This window comes from Pollachius pollachius (genome assembly GCF_949987615.1).
Source record: "Pollachius pollachius genome assembly, chromosome: 14".
Lineage (NCBI taxonomy): Eukaryota > Metazoa > Chordata > Actinopteri > Gadiformes > Gadidae > Pollachius > Pollachius pollachius.
In genome coordinates, this window is record NC_136947.1 from 2,621,195 (window position 1) to 2,639,662 (window position 18,468).

Consider the following 18,468-nt stretch of genomic DNA (forward strand, 5'->3'; position numbering starts at 1 on the left):
GAGCTCCACTGTACGATCTGGGAGCCAATCATGAACAGAGAACAGAAGAAAACGAAGAAGAGCCATGAGAAAGCCAGAGGAAAGTGGGCGAATAAGACGGAGTACCTCCTGGTCGTGGCGGGCAATGTGGTTGGTCTGGGGAACGTCTGGAGGTTCCCGTACCTCTGCTACAAGAACGGTGGAGGTGAGTTATGAGGTACTGTCGCCTGGATGGGAAGTGAGTCAGTCGAAGAGGAAGGTACTTACCTACTGCTCTGTATCCCAGATCATTGGTTGGCCAATCCGTACGGGGGAGCCACTGGTATTGCAACCTGCGATTAGTCTTAGTTTAATGTTATTGCGTAACTTGTACATACTACTGACAAGTTATTTCATAGGTTTGCATCTTTGAATACATGCTTTTGTATTAATGTGGACATACAATTCAAATGTGTGTGTGTGTTTGTGTGTGTGTGTGTGTTTGTGTGTGTGTGTGTGTATGTGTGTGTGTGTGTGTGTGTGTGTGTGTGTGTATGTGTGTGTGTGTGTGTGTGTGTGTGTGTGTATGTGTGTGTGTGTTCAGGGGCGTTCCTGGTACCTTATACCATGTTAGCGGTGCTCTGTGGATTACCCCTGTTCCTGATGGAGAGTGCGATTGGTCAATACACCCAGGAAGGAGCCGTCACCTGTTGGAGGAAGCTGTGTCCGCTCGCACAAGGTAAGACAAAAGTCGTGGTTCATTTGAATGATTAGATGATTAGATCAGGTTTATGCGTCTGCGATAAAATAAAGTTACCACATCAAACCAGTTTAGATACACATTTAATTCATTACAACCGACCAAGCAATGCAGAAGGCACGTTTATTTAATAAGATGCAGACGCTGACGAACACAGTATCAATGAGAGTATCAATATAAGCCAATTGCTAATAAACCTCTACGTAGAAAACAGGAACAGTCCATTTGCAACTGCCTGTCCAAGGGCACATATCATTGTGTGCCAAATCAAATACTTCAGGCTAACTCTGCACATTTATTCGTAGGTATTGGATATGGACAGCTCATCATCATACTCTATGGCTTTGTCTACATTGTAATCCAAGCCTGGGCCCTACTCTACCTGATATTTTCCTTCAGCGCCCAGCTACCCTGGGCCCACTGTGGAAACAGCTGGAATACAGGTAAGGCTGAGATGTGCAGTGATCAACATGTTAGCTTTAGAGTAGGGGCTGTACCCTCTACAGTAAACATTGACAGTGCAGCTGAAAGAGCCAAGCAGTGTAATGTGTCTCAACTAACTCACCAGACGGCTTGACAATAAAGGATGGTATGTGATCTCAAGCCAACTGAAGGAAAAGGTGGGCTGTTTGTTTGGAGCCTGTTTTACAAGGCTGTGAAATGTACTACAATACTCTAATTCATTTGCAATCGAACAGTAGCACTGAGGCCCTGGATGACCGTTTCTCGTAATCTTGAATTATTACTAACACCTTTTTCCCTTGTCAACAGACAACTGTGTGGATTTGCAGCATTCACAATCTAATGTGACTGTAGGAAACTTTACCAACACCACCTCTGCGGCTACAGAGTTCTGGGAGTGAGTGGATATGTTTCCTAAACATTGACATCATTACATCACACACACCCACTCACATACTTCATGCATCAATCAAATAAAACATATTTAGCTTAAAGCTGCACTATGTCCCTTTTCTACTGCAGATATTTAGTCCATAAAATAACTAAAACCTGCCTGGTAATTTGTCTCTGTAAATCTCTAGTCCACTCTTGCGTGGGAAACTATAGAGACTAGCAGAAACCAGGAACCACAGTGGGAAAATCTGAGATCCGAAAAATGATATAGTTAAGAAAGAAAAGATGTAGCTACAACTCAAGCCACTAGAGGCTGCTAATGAGAAAATGTATACAGAGCAGGTTTAAATGGTTATATACGTTTATCAAATTTATAACTTTGAAGATGAGCAAATATTACAGAAGATACAGAAGTTAAATTTGTTTGTAACCCCCCAACCCCCCCAACTCACACTTTGGATATGCTGAGCCTCTGCCTTTCTATAAATATATATTATATATATATATATATATATATATATATATATATATATATATATATATATATATATATATTATGTGTATTTTTTTTTTTTTACATATTTATTGACTACTATTTATTGATTGTATACTGTTTTTTATTGTGTGTGTGTGTGTGTGATTGTGTGTGACTTGGATTTGTATACTATCTTCTGCACAACAAATTGCCCCCATTGGGGGACAATAAAGTATTTTGAAGTTGAAGTTGAACTTGTTAGAGTTTGCATTGTTTTCAATGTAAGCATGTTTAAATGTCAAGACGCCGGGCTCTGTCCATCTCTGGAGGCATCGGGGAGCTGGGCAGTGTCAGATGGGACCTGGCCTTGTGTCTTCTGGCCTGCTGGACCTTCTGCTACTTCAGCATCTGGAAAGGGGTCAAGTCTTCAGGAAAGGTCTCGCTTGTCTTTGTTATTTTAAGGCAAACAAAGAAACCATCCAACACAATTCAGACTTCAGTCGCTACTCATTAGAGATTTGTTCAACTCTCCTACTGTTTCAGGTTGTGTACTTCACTGCAGTGTTCCCCTATGTGATGCTGATGGTTCTCCTCGTCAGAGGTGTGACTCTACCTGGAGCTTGGGAAGGCATTAAGTACTACCTGTATCCAGACTTAAAACAGGTGGCTGTCCTTGAGGTAGAGTGCTGCATACAGACAGTGACTACTACTACCATTCAGTATGATCGTTATGGCAAAGTTTAAAATAAAATAAAGAAAGTGTTGAGAAAGAGACCACACTCTTATGAGGGGATGGACAAGAATTTAAAGTTCAAGCAACAAAAATATTGAATTGATCCTTTATAAATATAACAAATATTGTATTTCATATCCCAGCAAGAATCCCAGCAGTAAGAGTGATACCGTTGAACAAGCATTTCTGATGTTTTTCATTCATTTTGTATTGTTTTTGATGTTGTTGTGATAACACAGGTCTGGGTAGAGGCGGGATCTCAAATAGTCTTCTCCTACGGCCTGGCTTCTGGAACATTGAACGTTTTGGGGAGCTATAATGAACACAACAATAATTGTTACAAGTACGAGAAAGTCCAGTGTTTTATTTTAGAACTCAAGGATTCAACACTATTTTCCATTTTCATTTTCCAATTCAATCATTGAATTATCAAAGTAGATACTGTATATTTGTCAAGATTGTTCTTAACAGTTTTTACTGTGATCTCTAGGGACACCTTCCTGTTGTGTCTGCTCAACAGTGGAACCAGCTTTGTTGCTGGATTTGTTGTCTTCTCCGTACTTGGATTCATGGCGGAGAGACAAGGTGTTCCCGTTGACATGGTGGTAGACTCAGGTAGCACATTTTGTTTTGCATGCTTTCAATTTCAATTCAAAATTCGAAACTATAAACAATAATGTTTAGTTTAATCATTTTCATGATTTATTTTGTAATATTTTTATTCGTAAACAAATTAAGCTTAACTGAAACTAATTCAATATCCTACAACTCATCACCAAAATAAAGGTTAAAATTGTATTTTTGCATATGCATTCGTACTGTTGAAGTATTGGACTGTAATTACCACAGACCGTACTTTCTCGAACATTCAAATTTTGTCAGAATGGAATTCTTGATCATCGTCACCATTTTCCTTTTTTGATTGGAATTTGAACCTAAACAAAAGGGCTCTCTCACCTCTACCAACAAAGGTCCTGGCTTGGCGTTCATCGCATATCCCCAAGCAACAGCCCTGATGCCATTGCCTCAATTCTGGACCATCTGCTTTTTCCTGATGCTTATTCTACTCAGCGTGGACACACATGTATGGTTTTGACGTTGTGGGAGTCGGTGACTTTTTGTTGATGCATGCAGACTAGTTTTTGTCATTTGTGTGTGTTTCCAGTTTGTGATAGTGGAGTGTTTCATCACCTCGGTCAGCGACCTGTTTCCCAAACACTTCCGCACACCTGGAAGGAATGAAATCTTTGTTCTTCTCATCTGTATAGCAAGCTATCTGATACAACTGCCTTTGGTTTCTGAGGTACAATAAAACTATTTAAATAATGACAAAACATATTGATTATTGTTATTTCATAATGTGATCCATTTTGTTTGTCCAATTTCTAGGGGGGCATCTATGTGTTTCAGCTCATAGATTTTTATGCCTTTACTAGAATGGGCGCCGACATAATGGCAGTGTGTCAATGTTTGGCGGTGGGCTGGATATTTGGTAAGAAAAACATCAGAGTGTATAATACGTTCTCCAATGTTTAGGTACTTTCATCCTAAACATCATCAAATTGGAAAAGCATTTTTGTTTAAGTTAATTTCTAAATTTTCTGGATAAAGGGGCTGACAGATTCTACAACATCATTGAAGAGATGACGGGAACACGGCCATGTTTTTACTTTAAACTGTGTTGGAAGTATTGTATTCCAGTGTTGACAATGGTGAGTCATCTCTTTTCTAGCTTTACCGTGGACAGGATATGGAGATATGGTCTGGTGTGGCTCCAACAGCATGATGATGTAAACCCTGATGCGGTTATAATCATTATTATGTAATAATAATTCATTAATTTTGTATAGCGCTTTTCAATGACCCAAAGACGCTTACAGCAGTGAAGGGGGGACCCCTTACTACCCCCCACCAGTGTATAGCACCCACTTGGGTGATGCACGGCAGCCAATCGGCCCCGGAACGCTCACCACACACCAGCTTCAGATAGAGAGTGAGGGAATTAATGAGTCAGACAATTATACAGGAGGATGATTAGGGGGCCAGAATGAATGAGCCTGGTTGGGCCAGGACACCGGGGAAACCCCTACTCTTTTGCGATAAGTGCCCTGGGATCTTTTATGACCTCAGTGAGTCAGGACCTCGGTTTTACGTCTCCTCCGATTGGACGGGATATAGCATTAGAATATATCGTTAGGGGCTTAGTGTTAGGCTGTGGTAGCGCAGTTTGGTTCTTGTTAGTTAAAGATATTCTTGTTGCACTGGCACACTATCTTCGATCCTGTAGGATTAACTCAATATTGTATAAATTAATACCTTGGTTAACATGAACACCATAAGTAAATTATTACTTGACAATGACTGAACGTGAAAATGTATTTAATGCTTTTACTGCATTAACTAATTTAATTAATGATTAATAGTTGTACCCTTATTGAAAAGTGTTACCAGTTCATGAAAATGGAGGAAGGATAGTGGGTCAGTGTTCATTGAGAATCTGTAAAAAAGCACTCATAGAATTATAGGATTATTTGACATGATTAGTAATAGCTATAATGTCCATGGACCTTTCACAACCGTTATCCACGATTCAACAGGGTTCCTTCATTGTGTATATGCTGAATTACAAACAAATGGAGATTTCTGCTGCATATGTCTACCCTTATTGGGCCCACGTGTTGGGCTGGATCATGTCAATGTCTTCTATCCTCATGGTGCCACTGTTTGCCTTTGTGCAGATCTGTCTTGGCACAGGGCCCTTGAGACAGGTCAGTGTTTGATACATCATATTTGTATTTGTCATATCACATCCTATCATATAATAGATCATCTCTTAAACATTTAATGATGGTGCGTGAAATTGATTATTTTGACTTAGTTTTTAATAAATACTTATGTTGAGATAATATTTTGTAATGTGTGTTATGCTACCACTTATATATGGCAAAAATCATGGTTTCTCAATCTCATTAGCACCCGTACATTACTTATGTGACGATGAAAAGGAAGGGTTGCCAGATCTGCATTGCAAAACAAGCAATACAAGGTCTCAAAAAGAGCTCACTGTAGAGGGTTATCCGTACTAAGATCAGACGGTCCAAGTAAAGGAAACCTACAGATGCATTTTTTCGATATGGATGCAATATATAGTAGCTTTCTTATTAAACTACACATTCAGCAGTACATGGATCAGAGTCAGTATTGTAAGATGTTTATAACTTTTTTCTTTTCAGCGTTTATCGATCCTTTGTCAACCTGTTGAAGACCAAACCGCGCAGGACACTAAAATGGGAGCCGTTGAGACAGATGAGGGGCTGATGAAGTTGGAAGCGTCCGAGCCTGAAATGTCCTAACTCAGACTTCAACTGTCAACTGTTGTATTTTATCAATGGTTTTCGTTATTTTTTTAATCACATTCATATCGCTGAGAAATCTTTGTCATTTGTTCAATTGAAGAGTCTTTTGTATAACACGTTTTGCTAGAGCGTGTACAAGTAAAATAGAGCCTTGTTTCAAAAAACTATGGAATGGTGCCTGTAAATAATCCTTATTAAGGTCTGTTAAAATAACCACTTTCTCCATGCTTTTATTTTGATAGTGTATTTTGCCATCATGGGTCTTTTATTTTGACGCAGGAAGTTTGAATCTACAGTAGGTAACTTGACTTGAAGGAGATCGCACGGAAAGCTTATTACGAGTAATTACGGAAGGAATTCAGGCTACACACGGTTGCTCTGCATAACAATTTGTAGTAATTAATAAGTGCCTAGCTGGAATGGGAACAAGGTATTGTGTGTTTAATTTGTTCAAGACTTTATATTACTTAAAATGTGTTTAAATGTGTTGTTGCTGTACAGCCGTGCAAATGTTATCTTCATGGCGATAGTTGTATATGTGTAAGAGCTAATTAATGTTATTTATCTGTCCTGTAGCTCTTACGGTGTTGATGAAGAAAGATGTGAAGAAAGGAATATTTATGCTCAAAATAAGGCTGACGGCTGAACGTAAATAAAGGCTTCTGAAACATCTGTAAGCTTCACCATTGTCCGGCTGGGGTTCGCTACAGTAAGAGCTTGACCCACATCGATTCGACGATTTTTCGCCGCCATGACGGGTCACGACGGAGGGTCTTCACTGCATGCCTGCTGCTGTTCACATGGAGTCATCGAGCAGCACATGTTCCTGCATGTCAATGCATGATCCACTACGGCAATCCGGGCAGCGGTCTCGTGGATTCGGTGCATTGGTCAAGTACAGTCGCATTCATTGACGCAGAACTGAGCATTACCCAATATTATATGGTCTACGGCAGTGGTTCCCAAACTGTGTGCCGCGGCACACTGGTGTGCCGTGAGGCAAGTCCAAGTGTGCCGTGGGATTTTGTGACAACCATAGCCTACTGCAATATAGTATACAACTAGACAAAAATAATTATTTTAATTTACTATATACTACTTTGAATGCACTCATTCCATAATACAGAGGCAAACTCTTTATCTAAAAACTATTTGAAAAATCCTCAAAGAGGATCCCACATTTCGCTGTTCGCGCAGTTGCGCAGGTGGGAATTTAATTTAGACTGTGACACATCAAAGGCAGTAGGTCAACACAACATTAAAACATAAACAAGAGGGAAAATGGAGCGCTTTCTCGTGCGGAGCAAACCACCAACCACCAGTGCAGAGACTGCCGAGTCCGACAACCCACCGAAAGAAAAGAGGAAAAAAACTGTCAGCCGACAGTATCATGAAAGTTACCTGTCTTATGGGTTCAGTTGGACCGGAGATGTCAACATTCCTCAGCCGGAGTGCGTCCTCAGTCGGGAGAAGTTAGCTAATGCTAATATGGTTCCAAGCAAGCTGAAGAGGCACTTGGAAACCAAACATCCCTTCCACGCTGAGAGAATCCTGGCCTATTTCAAAAGAGCGCGGGATCTGAACCAGAGGCAGCAAGACCGTTTGTTGGATTGTGTGAAAGTGTCTGAAAAGGCAATGGAGGCTAGCGTGCTAACATGCTAGCGGAGCTTATTGCAAAGCAAAAGAAGCCTCACACAATAGCGGAGACACTCATCCTCCCTGCTTCCAAAATAATTGCAGGTGTCATGCTGGGTCCAGATGCCGCAAATGAGCTATCCAAGGTGCCGGCATCTGATAACACAATCAAAAGAAGAATAGATGACATGTCAGAAGACATTGAACAACATTTAACAGAGAAACTGCAGGCGAGCGGCAGATTTTCTCTTCAAATAGATGAATCGACCGACATAAAGTGGGGCTGCCCAGCTCCTGGCAAACGTCAGGTATGTTGACGGTGACTCTATTAAAGAGACTTTTTTCTTCTGTAAAGAAATGGCAAGCCATACAACGGGAGAAGAAATATTCAAGATAACTGATAACTACTTAAAAGAAAACAATCTGTGCTGGAGTATGTCTGTCAGTCTGTGCACGGATGGTGCGGCATGCATGACGGGGAGAGTGAGAGGCTTTATTGCAAAGGTAAAAGCACAAAATCCACAGATAGTGACCAACCACTGCATTTTGCACCGAGAGTCATTAGTTGCCAAAACCATGCCCCCGGAGTTGACTGAGGTGCTGAATCAGGCTGTGCAGATGGTGAATTACATCAAATCAAGGCCCCTGAAATCTCGCCTTTTCTCCCAGCTGTGCGCTGAGATGGGAGCCGACCACCAAAGCCTGATCCTCCACACAGAGGTACGATGGTTGTCTCGGGGGAAAGTCTTATCCCGTTTTTACGAGCTTCGGGAAGAGCTTTTGGAATTTTCACGTGAACACGCTGTCCCACATAAGGACAGGCTCGCGGATGAGAGCTGGTGCGCCAGGCTGGCTTACCTTGCAGACATATTTGTGCATCTCAACGAGTTAAACGCCAAGCTTCAGGGCAGGAATGAAAACATTTTATTATCCACAGACAAGATTCGGGGCTTTATGGGCAAACTGACCCTGTGGCGCGAGGCTTTGGAACAGGGCTCCATGAACATGTTCCCGCTGGCATCAGCTGCGCCACAGGCAGCCAGTGAGTGCGCTATATATGCCGAACACCTTCAGACCTTAAAAGAGAGGTTTGAGCGCTATTTTCCACGTGTGGCGGACATCGAGGACAATGACTGGATCCGAGACCCATTCAACCAGGAGTCCGAGTCAAGCGAGAAGCTCACTATGAAGGAGAGAGAGGAGAGCGCAGAGCTCCGTGCGGACCGCACGCTGAAACTGAAATTTAGTGAGCTCACACTCGATCAGTTTTGGTTGGTTTGTGCATCAGAATATCCAACCATCTCCCACCACGCTATCGACCAACTTCTTCATTTCCCCACCACCTACCTGTGTGAGTTGGCGTTCTCCACTCTTGTTTACATGAAGAACAAGACCAGGTCACAGCTCTCTGTTGAGCAGGACTTGCGAGTGGCCATCTCCTCCGTGCCACCAAGGATTAAAAAAATCTGTGCGCCCCGACAGGCACATGTGTCCCACTGATTTGTTAGTAGGCAGAATATTTACAAAAAAAGCCTGATTCTAAATGTTAGTTATAATTTGTGGGTCAGATTCAGGACCATGCAGCTTTCTCATGGACAGTTCTCTGCTGAATTTCTGTTTCCTTTGCCTCACCTGTCTGGTGAAATGGGTGTGTTTGATTAAGCCCAATTTGATAAAGTTTAAATATTTTTGTGAAGTATTTTGTTAATAAATATTTCATGAGTAGAATAGTTGTCTTTGTCACATCTTATTTGGCATTAGTAAATAATTATAAACTTAACAGATAAACAGATATTAGTGATAACACGTGTTATAAGGCTATTTTGCACAATAGGTGTGCCTTGAAATTTTTATTTGTCCTTTGGTGTGCCTTGGGCACAAAAAGTTTGGGAACCACTGGTCTACGGTACTTCCAATGAGGTGAGCAACATATTAACAGCTTCTTGAACTGAACCAGATAACATTTAATGCTCACCTGCTCATCTGCAATGAAGGAACTGTTGATACGTTTATACAGACGGACACATTCATGTGGACTCTTTATAATTAAGGACATTTAAAAAAAAAAAAAAAAGGGGAAATTTAACTGCATTTCATGCTATCTGAAAATTGTGCTTATTATGTTATTATTATTTACCTGAACATTTACAGTTATTTGAGTGTCTGTACGTTAATGTAACTGCTAGTTATTTTTGTACTGGGGTTCTGATATTCTATGTTTAAACTGCTTAAGAGTTCGATCGTATCTGCTTAGGGGTTTTGGAGTTTGGAGTTGATAATGTCAAAGTCAGGTTATGTTAGTGACACAGAGGAGCAAATGGCTGGTTCTCAGCATGAAGTTCAAGATTTGCAGAGGGAGCTCCACTCAGTGGCAGACTCATCATGCCTGAAGGAAACGACTGAAGTGGTGCAAGAAGGTCAGAGTCATCTCGAAGGTAAACTGGATGACCCACCTGAAGGTCCCAGACGCTCCGAACGTGCACGGAACCCTACAGAGAAGATGCGTGCACTACAAGCGGAGGAGGCCAAGAAAATGAAGAAAGGGCTGCTCTCCATGTACGAGCAATGGAAAGTCAAAATACGAAAAGCAAGAGATCAACTGAAGTCCTACATGCCAGATGATGACCTCTGGCCTCTCGTGGAAGAACTTAGGAAAAGTAAGGAAGACATAATGAACATATATTCTGAAATGCGAGATCTTGCCACACCTTCCACCAATGTCAGACGACGAGTCGATACTTGTGAATCAGTCACCACAGAAATCATTATCATTGCCCACAACAGAGCAATAGATGATGAAGTTGAGTTTAACGAGAAGTCTGACAAGTCTGACCATCACTCCATGACTTCGTCTATGGCGGCCAAGCGTGCGGATGCAGCAGCAGAACTAGCAGTGAAGGAAACCAATTATGAGATGATGATAGCCGAAGAGAGACAAAGGGAAGTGATTCGAGAGTTAGAGGAACAACAGAGGATAGCTCTAGAGGCACAAAGGTATGAGTTGGAGCGATTGCAGGCAGAGAAGGAAGTGCGAGCAGCTAAGGCCAAGCTGAATGTGTATAATAAGGAGACAGAACATAAGGCTGCTGACTGCATCAACATTGAAAAGGATAAGGACGCAACAAATGTGCCTGTAACTGCCGTCTCTCCATCCCATGTTGCAACACCCTCTCATAAAGACATTTCCTCACTGGCTCAGGTCTTTCAAGACAGCATAGCCTTGAATAGGCTCCCTGTTCCAGAGCCATTCGTCTTCAATGGTGATCCAATACGATTCACTGAATGGAAAGCATCGTTTTCCTCGCTCATTGACCAAAGAGCTATCACTCCAGCTGAAAAACTCTATTATCTGAAGAAGTATGTTGCCGGCCCAGCACGGTAGGTGCTAGATGGCACCTTTTTCTGAAACGATGATGAAGCCTACCAGGATGCCTGGAACAAGCTCACTCGTCGCTTCGGCCAGCCCTTTGCCATTCAGAGAGCATTCAGAGAGAAGCTTACCAATTGGCCTAGGATACAACCTAAAGATGCCGAGGGACTCAGAAACTTCTCTGATTTTCTAAATGCCTGTCAAGATGCCATGCCTCATGTCAAGGGTCTCGACATATTAAACGACTGCGAGGAAAATCAGAAACTTGTCTATAAACTACCAGACTGGGCAGCTTCACGCTGGAACCGACAAGCCACACGAAGCCTGAACGATAGGCAAGAATTCCCAAGTTTCAAGGACTTTGCAATATTTGTGTCAACTGAAGCTGAGATTGCCTGCAATCCAATTACGTCGCTTTATGCTCTTCGCTCATCAGACTCTAACGCTAAAAAGAGAAATCTCAGAGACACAAAGACAAACAAGGCCAGTGTTTACATCACTCAAGCAGCTACAGACATCATCAACAAAGGGTCAGACCAGAGAAAAACTCCATGTATTCTCTGTCAAGATAATAGACACCAGCTTCATGCGTGTCCCAAGTTTACAGAGATGTTGTTGGTAGAGCGACGGAACTATGTAAAGGAGAAGAAACTCTGCTACGGATGCCTAAAATTCGGCCGCAGCGCAAAAAGCTGTCGTCATCGCCACTGCTGCGACAACTGTAAAGGAAAACATCCGACGGTCCTCCATGATTACAACTATGGGAAGGAAAAGTCTTCATCAGAAGCAGCGACAAATCAAAGAGCTGCTGCAACGTCGCTCAGTGTTGCAGGCGAAGGCTCATCCTACACATCGATGGTGATGCCAGTGTGGGTGTCATCCAAAAACAACCCAACTGCTGAGAGACTTGTCTACGCTCTACTTGACACTCAAAGCGATACAACATTCATCGACCAAGAAGTGAGTGACAGTCTAAATGCTGACAAGTATCCAGTGAAGTTGAAGCTGACGACCATGAGTGGAATGAACACGGTTCTCTCAAGTGAGAGTGTTTTCGGCCTCTGTGTAAGGGGATACAGTTCTGCAATTCAGTTTGATCTCCCAGTTGCCTACTCAAAGGACTGCATACCTGTAAACCGTGCTCATATTCCCACTTGTGAGACGGCTAAGCAATGGAGTCACCTCAGAGAAATAGCAGAAGAAATCCAACCTCTGAAGGACTGTGAAATAGGGCTCCTGATAGGCTATAACTGCTCTAGAGCCATGGCACTGAGGCAGGTTATTCTAGGAGGAGATGAGGAACCTTACGCTGTACGGACAGACTTAGGATAGAGTATTGTGGGGCGCTCATCACAAAGCTATGATTCGCCAAGCTCAAGTCGCCTGTGCCACAAAATCTCCATTAAAGTACTGCCTCCGGTAACTCCGGCCGACGCTATTCGCATTCTGGAATCTGACTTCAAGGATGATAGTGAAGACAGCAAAACAGTGTCACAAGATGACATCACCTTCCTCAACAAGCTAAATGAGGGCATACAGAAAAACAAACATGGCCATTACCAAATGCCTCTACCCTTCAAAAACAGACCCAGTATGCCTGACAACAAAAACTCAGTCATGATACGCCTCAACCACCTCAAAAGAAAACTGCAGCGGGATGAAAAGTATAAGGAGCAGTATGTCAAGTTCATGGAGGAGATCATCGAAAGGGGAGATGCAGAGCAGATCGAAGACGGTGGTAGTGAAGGTGAGAGATGGTATATTCCCCATCATGGTGTTCGGCACGCAAAGAAGCCAGATAAGCTTCGTGTAGTGTTTGATTGCTCTGCCAGACACAAAGGAACCAGCTTGAACGACCATCTCCTCTCAGGGCCTGACCTGCTGAACAACTTGAGCGGTGTTCTCATCCGCTTCCGACGTTACCCTGTTGCTTTGATGTGTGACATTGAGAAAATGTTCCATCAATTCCATGTGGATGAGGCTGATCGCAACTACCTGCGCTTTCTTTGGTGGAAGCAAGGAGACTTGAACTCACCGCCCAGTGAGTTCTGTATGAAGGTGCATCTGTTCGGTGCAGCCTCCTGCCCTGGATGTGCAAACTTCGGGATGAAGCATCTAGCTAAGGAGAATGGCGACCTCTACCCTAAAGGCTCACAGTTTATCATGAGGGATTTCTATGTTGATGATGGCCTCACCAGTGCTGGCAGCACCGAAGAAGCTGTTCAGCTTGCCAGAGAAGCTCGTGAACTCTGTGCCATGGGTGGACTCCGACTACACAAATTTGTGTCAAATGAGAGAAATGTCCTAGAAAGTATACCGCCCTCTGAAAGAGCAATCAATGTGACGAATATGGACCTCACGTTCGATGAACTGCCGCTTGAGAGAGCCCTGGGGATTCAATGGGATGTGGAGTCCGACCATTTTCGTCTCAGTGTCAGCCTCAAGGATCAGCCGGCAACACGTCGCGGCATTCTTTCTACAGTTGCCTCCTTGTATGATCCTCTCGGGTTCTTGGCGCCAGTTCTGCTCAAAGCGAAGATCATTCTTCAGGAGATGTGTAGGCGAGGCACAGGCTGGGACGATCCTCTCCCTGATGAGCTCCGTCCAAAATGGGAAAAATGGAGAGATGATCTAGTTCAGTTGGATAATGTCACTATACCCCGCACTTACTCACCAGCTGGATTTGGGAAGGTTTTGAAGACACAGCTGCATCATTTCTCAGATGCTAGCTTGAAGGGTTATGGTCAGTGTTCATACTTGAGACTACAAAATGAGGAGGGAGACGTTCACTGTGCCTTAGTTGTAGGAAAATCACGCGTCTCGCCATCAAAAGTTACAACTGTTCCAAGATTGGAACTGACGGCTGCAGTTGTCTCTGTAAAGATGAGCAACATGCTCAAGGAGGAATTTGGATCAGCTGACACTGAGGAGGTCTTCTGGACCGACTCTAAGGTGGTCTTGGGATACATAAAAAACGAAGCACGACGATTCCACACCTTTGTGGCTAACCGTGTTCAGAAGATTCACCTCAGCTCAGCCCCTCAACAATGGGGATATGTTCCAACCAATGAGAATCCTGCTGACCATGCTTCCAGGAGCTTGACTCCCAGCGAGCTTTTGTCATCCACCTGGTTCACTGGACCCAAGTTCTTGTGGCACAAGGAAATGAAATTCCAGAGTTAATAATTGGAGACCCAGAGGTCAGAAGTGCTTTGGTACTTAACACAAGAACTACAGAGCAAGCAAGCTTGTTGATCGTTTATCTAAGTTCTCATCTTGGTCACTGGCTATTCGAGCTGTTGCACGCCTTTTAAGGCGCATCAGAAAGAACAGATCAAACAACCTCACCACTGTAACAGAACGAGAAGATGCAGAACATTGCATAATCAAAGACCTGCAGAAAAACGTGTACCAAGAAGAGTTTAAACTGCTGAACAAAGGGGTCCCCCTACCCTCTCACAATTCACTACACTCTCTTGATGCCTTCCTCGATAAAGATGGTGTCTTCAGGGTGGGAGGAAGGCTGTGCAACTCTTCTCTTCCCAACTCCATCAAGCCACCTGCAATCATTCCCAAAGATCATCACATTACAAAAATGATCATTGCTCATCACCATGAAAGAATCGAACATCAAGGTAAAGGCCTCACCCTCAATGAGATCAGGTCCCACGGCTACTGGATTCCAGGAATCAACAGGGCAGTAGCATCCCACATTCGTCAATGCGTCACCTGTAGACGGCACCGGAAACCAACGGAAGAGCAAAGGATGGCTGATCTACCCCCCGAACGCGTGGAACCATCACCCCCCTTCACCTTCTGTGGAATGGACTTCTTTGGTCCATTCCTCACGAAGCAAGGAAGAAAGGAGAACAAGAGGTATGGTCTACTTTTCACTTGCTTTAGCTCCCGTGCCATTCATATTGAGATGCTTGATGGCATGTCCACAGACGCCCTCATCAATGGCCTCCGATGCTTCATTGCTATGCGTGGTGCTGTTCTTCAGATCAAGTCCGATCAAGGTAGCAACTTCGTTGGAACCAAAAACAAACTTAAGGAAGCTCTAAAGGAAGTTGATGCAGACCGGCTGGCTGTATTCCTTGCTGAAAAACAATGTGACTTTTGCATGAATACACCTTATTCAAGCCATGTCGGAGGTCTTTGGGAGAGACAGATTAGGACGGTGAGAAGCGTTCTAAGGTCCACGCTTGCTCTTTCCTTTGGAAGGCTAAATGATGCTTCACTGCGGGCTTTTCTCTATGAAGCTATGGCAATCGTCAACAGTCGACCACTGACTGTTGACAACCTCAGTGATCCTCATAGTCTTGAGCCACTCACACCTAATCATCTTCTGACTATGAAAACTGTAAGGGCCTTACCACCTCCAGGCGAGTTTGTCAGAGAGGACATGTATGGCAAGAAAAGGTGGCGACATGTTCAATACCTGGCAGAACAGTTTTGGAGTCGATGGCGAAAGGAATACCTGGCCAACATCTCTCTCAGACAACATTGGCATACACCGAAGAGAAATCTTCAAGTTGGAGATATCGTAATGATGAAAGGAGAGGATGCACACAGGAACGAGTGGAGATTAGGTAGAGTTTTAGAAACTACTATTGACAAAGACGGACTAGTAAGGAGAGTTAAGATCTGCCTCGGTGACAGGAATCTTGGCAAGAAAGGAGAGCGTCTCCATAAGATGTCTGAAGTTGAGCGCCCTGTCCAAAGGCTAGTCCTGCTATTGGAGACTAATTAAACTTGTTCTCTCTTTACACAATTTGTTTTCCGCACTTTCATGAGGAAGGTCATTGTTTTTGTTAGAAATCATTCGTGTTTAATGTTAACTGTATACTGTTCCATTATGGACTCATGATTGGTGGGAGTGTAAATAATTCTTATTAAGGTCTGTTAAAATAACCACTTTCTCCATGCTTTTAATTTGATAGTGTATTTTGCCATCATGGGTCTTTTATTTTGACGCAGGAAGTTTGAATCTACAGTAGGTAACTTGACTTGAAGGAGATCGCACGGAAAGCTTATTACGAGTAATTACGGAATTCAGGCTACACACGGTTGCTCTGCATAACAATTTGTAGTAATTAATAAGTGCCTAGCTGGAACGGGAACAAGGTATTGTGTGTTTAATTTGTTCAAGACTTTATATTACTTAAAATGTGTTTAAATGTGTTGTTGCTGTACAGCCGTGCAAATGTTATCTTCATGGCGATAGTTGTATATGTGTAAGAGCTAATTAATGTTATTTATCTGTCCTGTAGCTCTTACGGTGTTGATGAAGAAAGATGTGAAGAAAGGAATATTTATGCTCAAAATAAGTCTGACGGCTGAACGTAAATAAAGGCTTCTGAAACATCTGTAAGCTTCACCATTGTCCGGCTGGGGTTCGCTACAGTGCCATTAAATGTTTGCATAGAGATGGATTTGGTTATTTTCTTTATCCTGCAGCCGGAACAATGTACAAACCTAATCGGTAAATGTCATCAATCAACCTCAAACATTCCCACCGAACCTTTCAAAGCAATAGGACAATAGTAAGATTGTATCATGCATTTCTACAGAAAGCTTTTTACTGATAGTCTTAGAAGCTTAGCTTGTGTTGGCCCCTGCTGGAGGGAGTTATCAAATTAATAAAGTATAGAGCATCTCCTTGTGAACTAAGATTATAGTAACAATTTATAAAGTCAAGTGTCTATAATATAAAAGTAAATCAATTATCATTAGACCTACCATTGATTAGTATTGTAATAAATAAAGAGTTATTAACACTACTTGAGGCCATTGTAGTCGGTGCTGGACATTGTTGTTCAATGGTGACCGTACAACACTGGCATTCTACCCATGTGAAGACCATACCTGCTCACTCCCTCAATAAAAACACAAGTGGGCCCACAGAAATGGTATTTGAATGAGTCTAAGGTTTTAAAGGATATCCCTTGCTGTTTCAGGGAGTGGTCAGAAAAATCTGTTCTGCCACTTGTGATGTTGTCGGCAATGGCAGTCGTCCAATAAGGGCGGATACAATTAGGTCTTACCCTTAACGAGATTCAATGATCCCAGGCCAATAGGCTACATTATTGAAATGCACTTAATCAAATGTTGCGTTTTACAACAATATTGTCTCCTATCTTCCACTTTGTGGAAGTGTGCAGGAAATCTGGGATCAGAGATAAGAATACATTACAATAGGAGGGTACACTTGTTAAACACGCACACATAAATCACATTTAGTCGTGGGGGTGTCTCCATACACAAACTAGCTAACAGCACACAGAAAGCCTTATGGATGAAATTGTATACAGTGCAGGTTTAAATGGTTATATAGGTTTATCTGATTTACATTCTAACATTTAACATTTTAATATTCTGAAAGTATTCACCCATTCAAAAAGAAATTCTCAATGTATGAACACTTGTTTGCAGAACCAAATTTACATTTACATTTAGGGCATTTAGCAGACGCTTTTATCCAAAGCGACTTACAATAAGTGCATTTGTTACAATAAGTACATTTGTCATAAGAAGTGAAACAATATATCGCTGTCGGTACAGTAAAGATGTTCATAGAACCAAGTGCAAGTATTACAATCGCTAGGCTAACCCATTCCCCATGTAAAGCAAAGATAGCAGCTACTGTAGATGCTACACAATTAAGTACCTTGAATAAGTGCAATGTACAAGTGCCAGGACGTACAACATTCAATGGTGACTGTGCATTGGTTTCTATGCAGAGTCGAGGTGAACTCTGAACAGGTGAGTTTTGAGTCTTTTGCGGAAGCTGGTGAGCGACTCTGCGATCCTGACATCGGTAGGGAGCTCGTTCCACCACTGAGGTCCCAAAACAGAGAAAAGTTGTGACTTCGCTGATCGACCTTTGCTTGCTCTTAGCGATGGCGGTACCAGACGTCCAGCTGAGGTAGTTGAGCGGAGGGATCGAGCTGGGGTGTGTGGCTTTACTAATGCTTGGAGGTAGGCAGGGGCAGTTCCATCGACTGCCTTGTATGCCAGTACCATCATCTTGAATCTGATGCGAGCTATTACAGGGAGCCAGTGGAGGTCTCGGAAGAGGGGGGTTACATGTGAGAACTTTGGTAGGTTGAACACAAGGCGCGCTGCCGCATTCTGGATGCGCTGCAAGGGTTTAATCGCAGAGGCAGGGAGTCCAGCCAGGAGCGAGTTGCAGTAGTCGAGGCGGGAGATGACCAGTGATTAGACTAGAAGCTGAGCTGCTTCCCTTGTGAGGAAGGGCCGGATCCTGCGGATGTTGTAAAGTGCAAATCTGCAGGATCGGGCCACCTCAGTGATGTTTGCGGT

The 18,468-nt window shown here is 42.9% G+C and overlaps 1 protein-coding gene across 1 annotated transcript; it reads left to right on the forward strand.

The window, feature by feature from the left end:
* LOC307085525 (sodium- and chloride-dependent GABA transporter 3-like) lies at window positions 1-6,134 on the forward strand (the record flags this gene model as incomplete). The annotated part of the gene is made up of 14 exons (XM_079750344.1): window positions 1-184; window positions 563-697; window positions 1,024-1,161; window positions 1,490-1,577; window positions 2,352-2,484; window positions 2,592-2,726; window positions 3,021-3,124; window positions 3,272-3,396; window positions 3,753-3,865; window positions 3,947-4,084; window positions 4,171-4,273; window positions 4,393-4,493; window positions 5,379-5,549; window positions 6,015-6,134. Exons 1-14 carry the CDS (start codon window positions 31-33, stop codon window positions 6,132-6,134), a joined length of 1,758 nt encoding a protein of 585 aa, XP_079606470.1. The 5' UTR covers window positions 1-30.
* Between the last annotated feature and the right edge of the window lie 12,334 nt (window positions 6,135-18,468).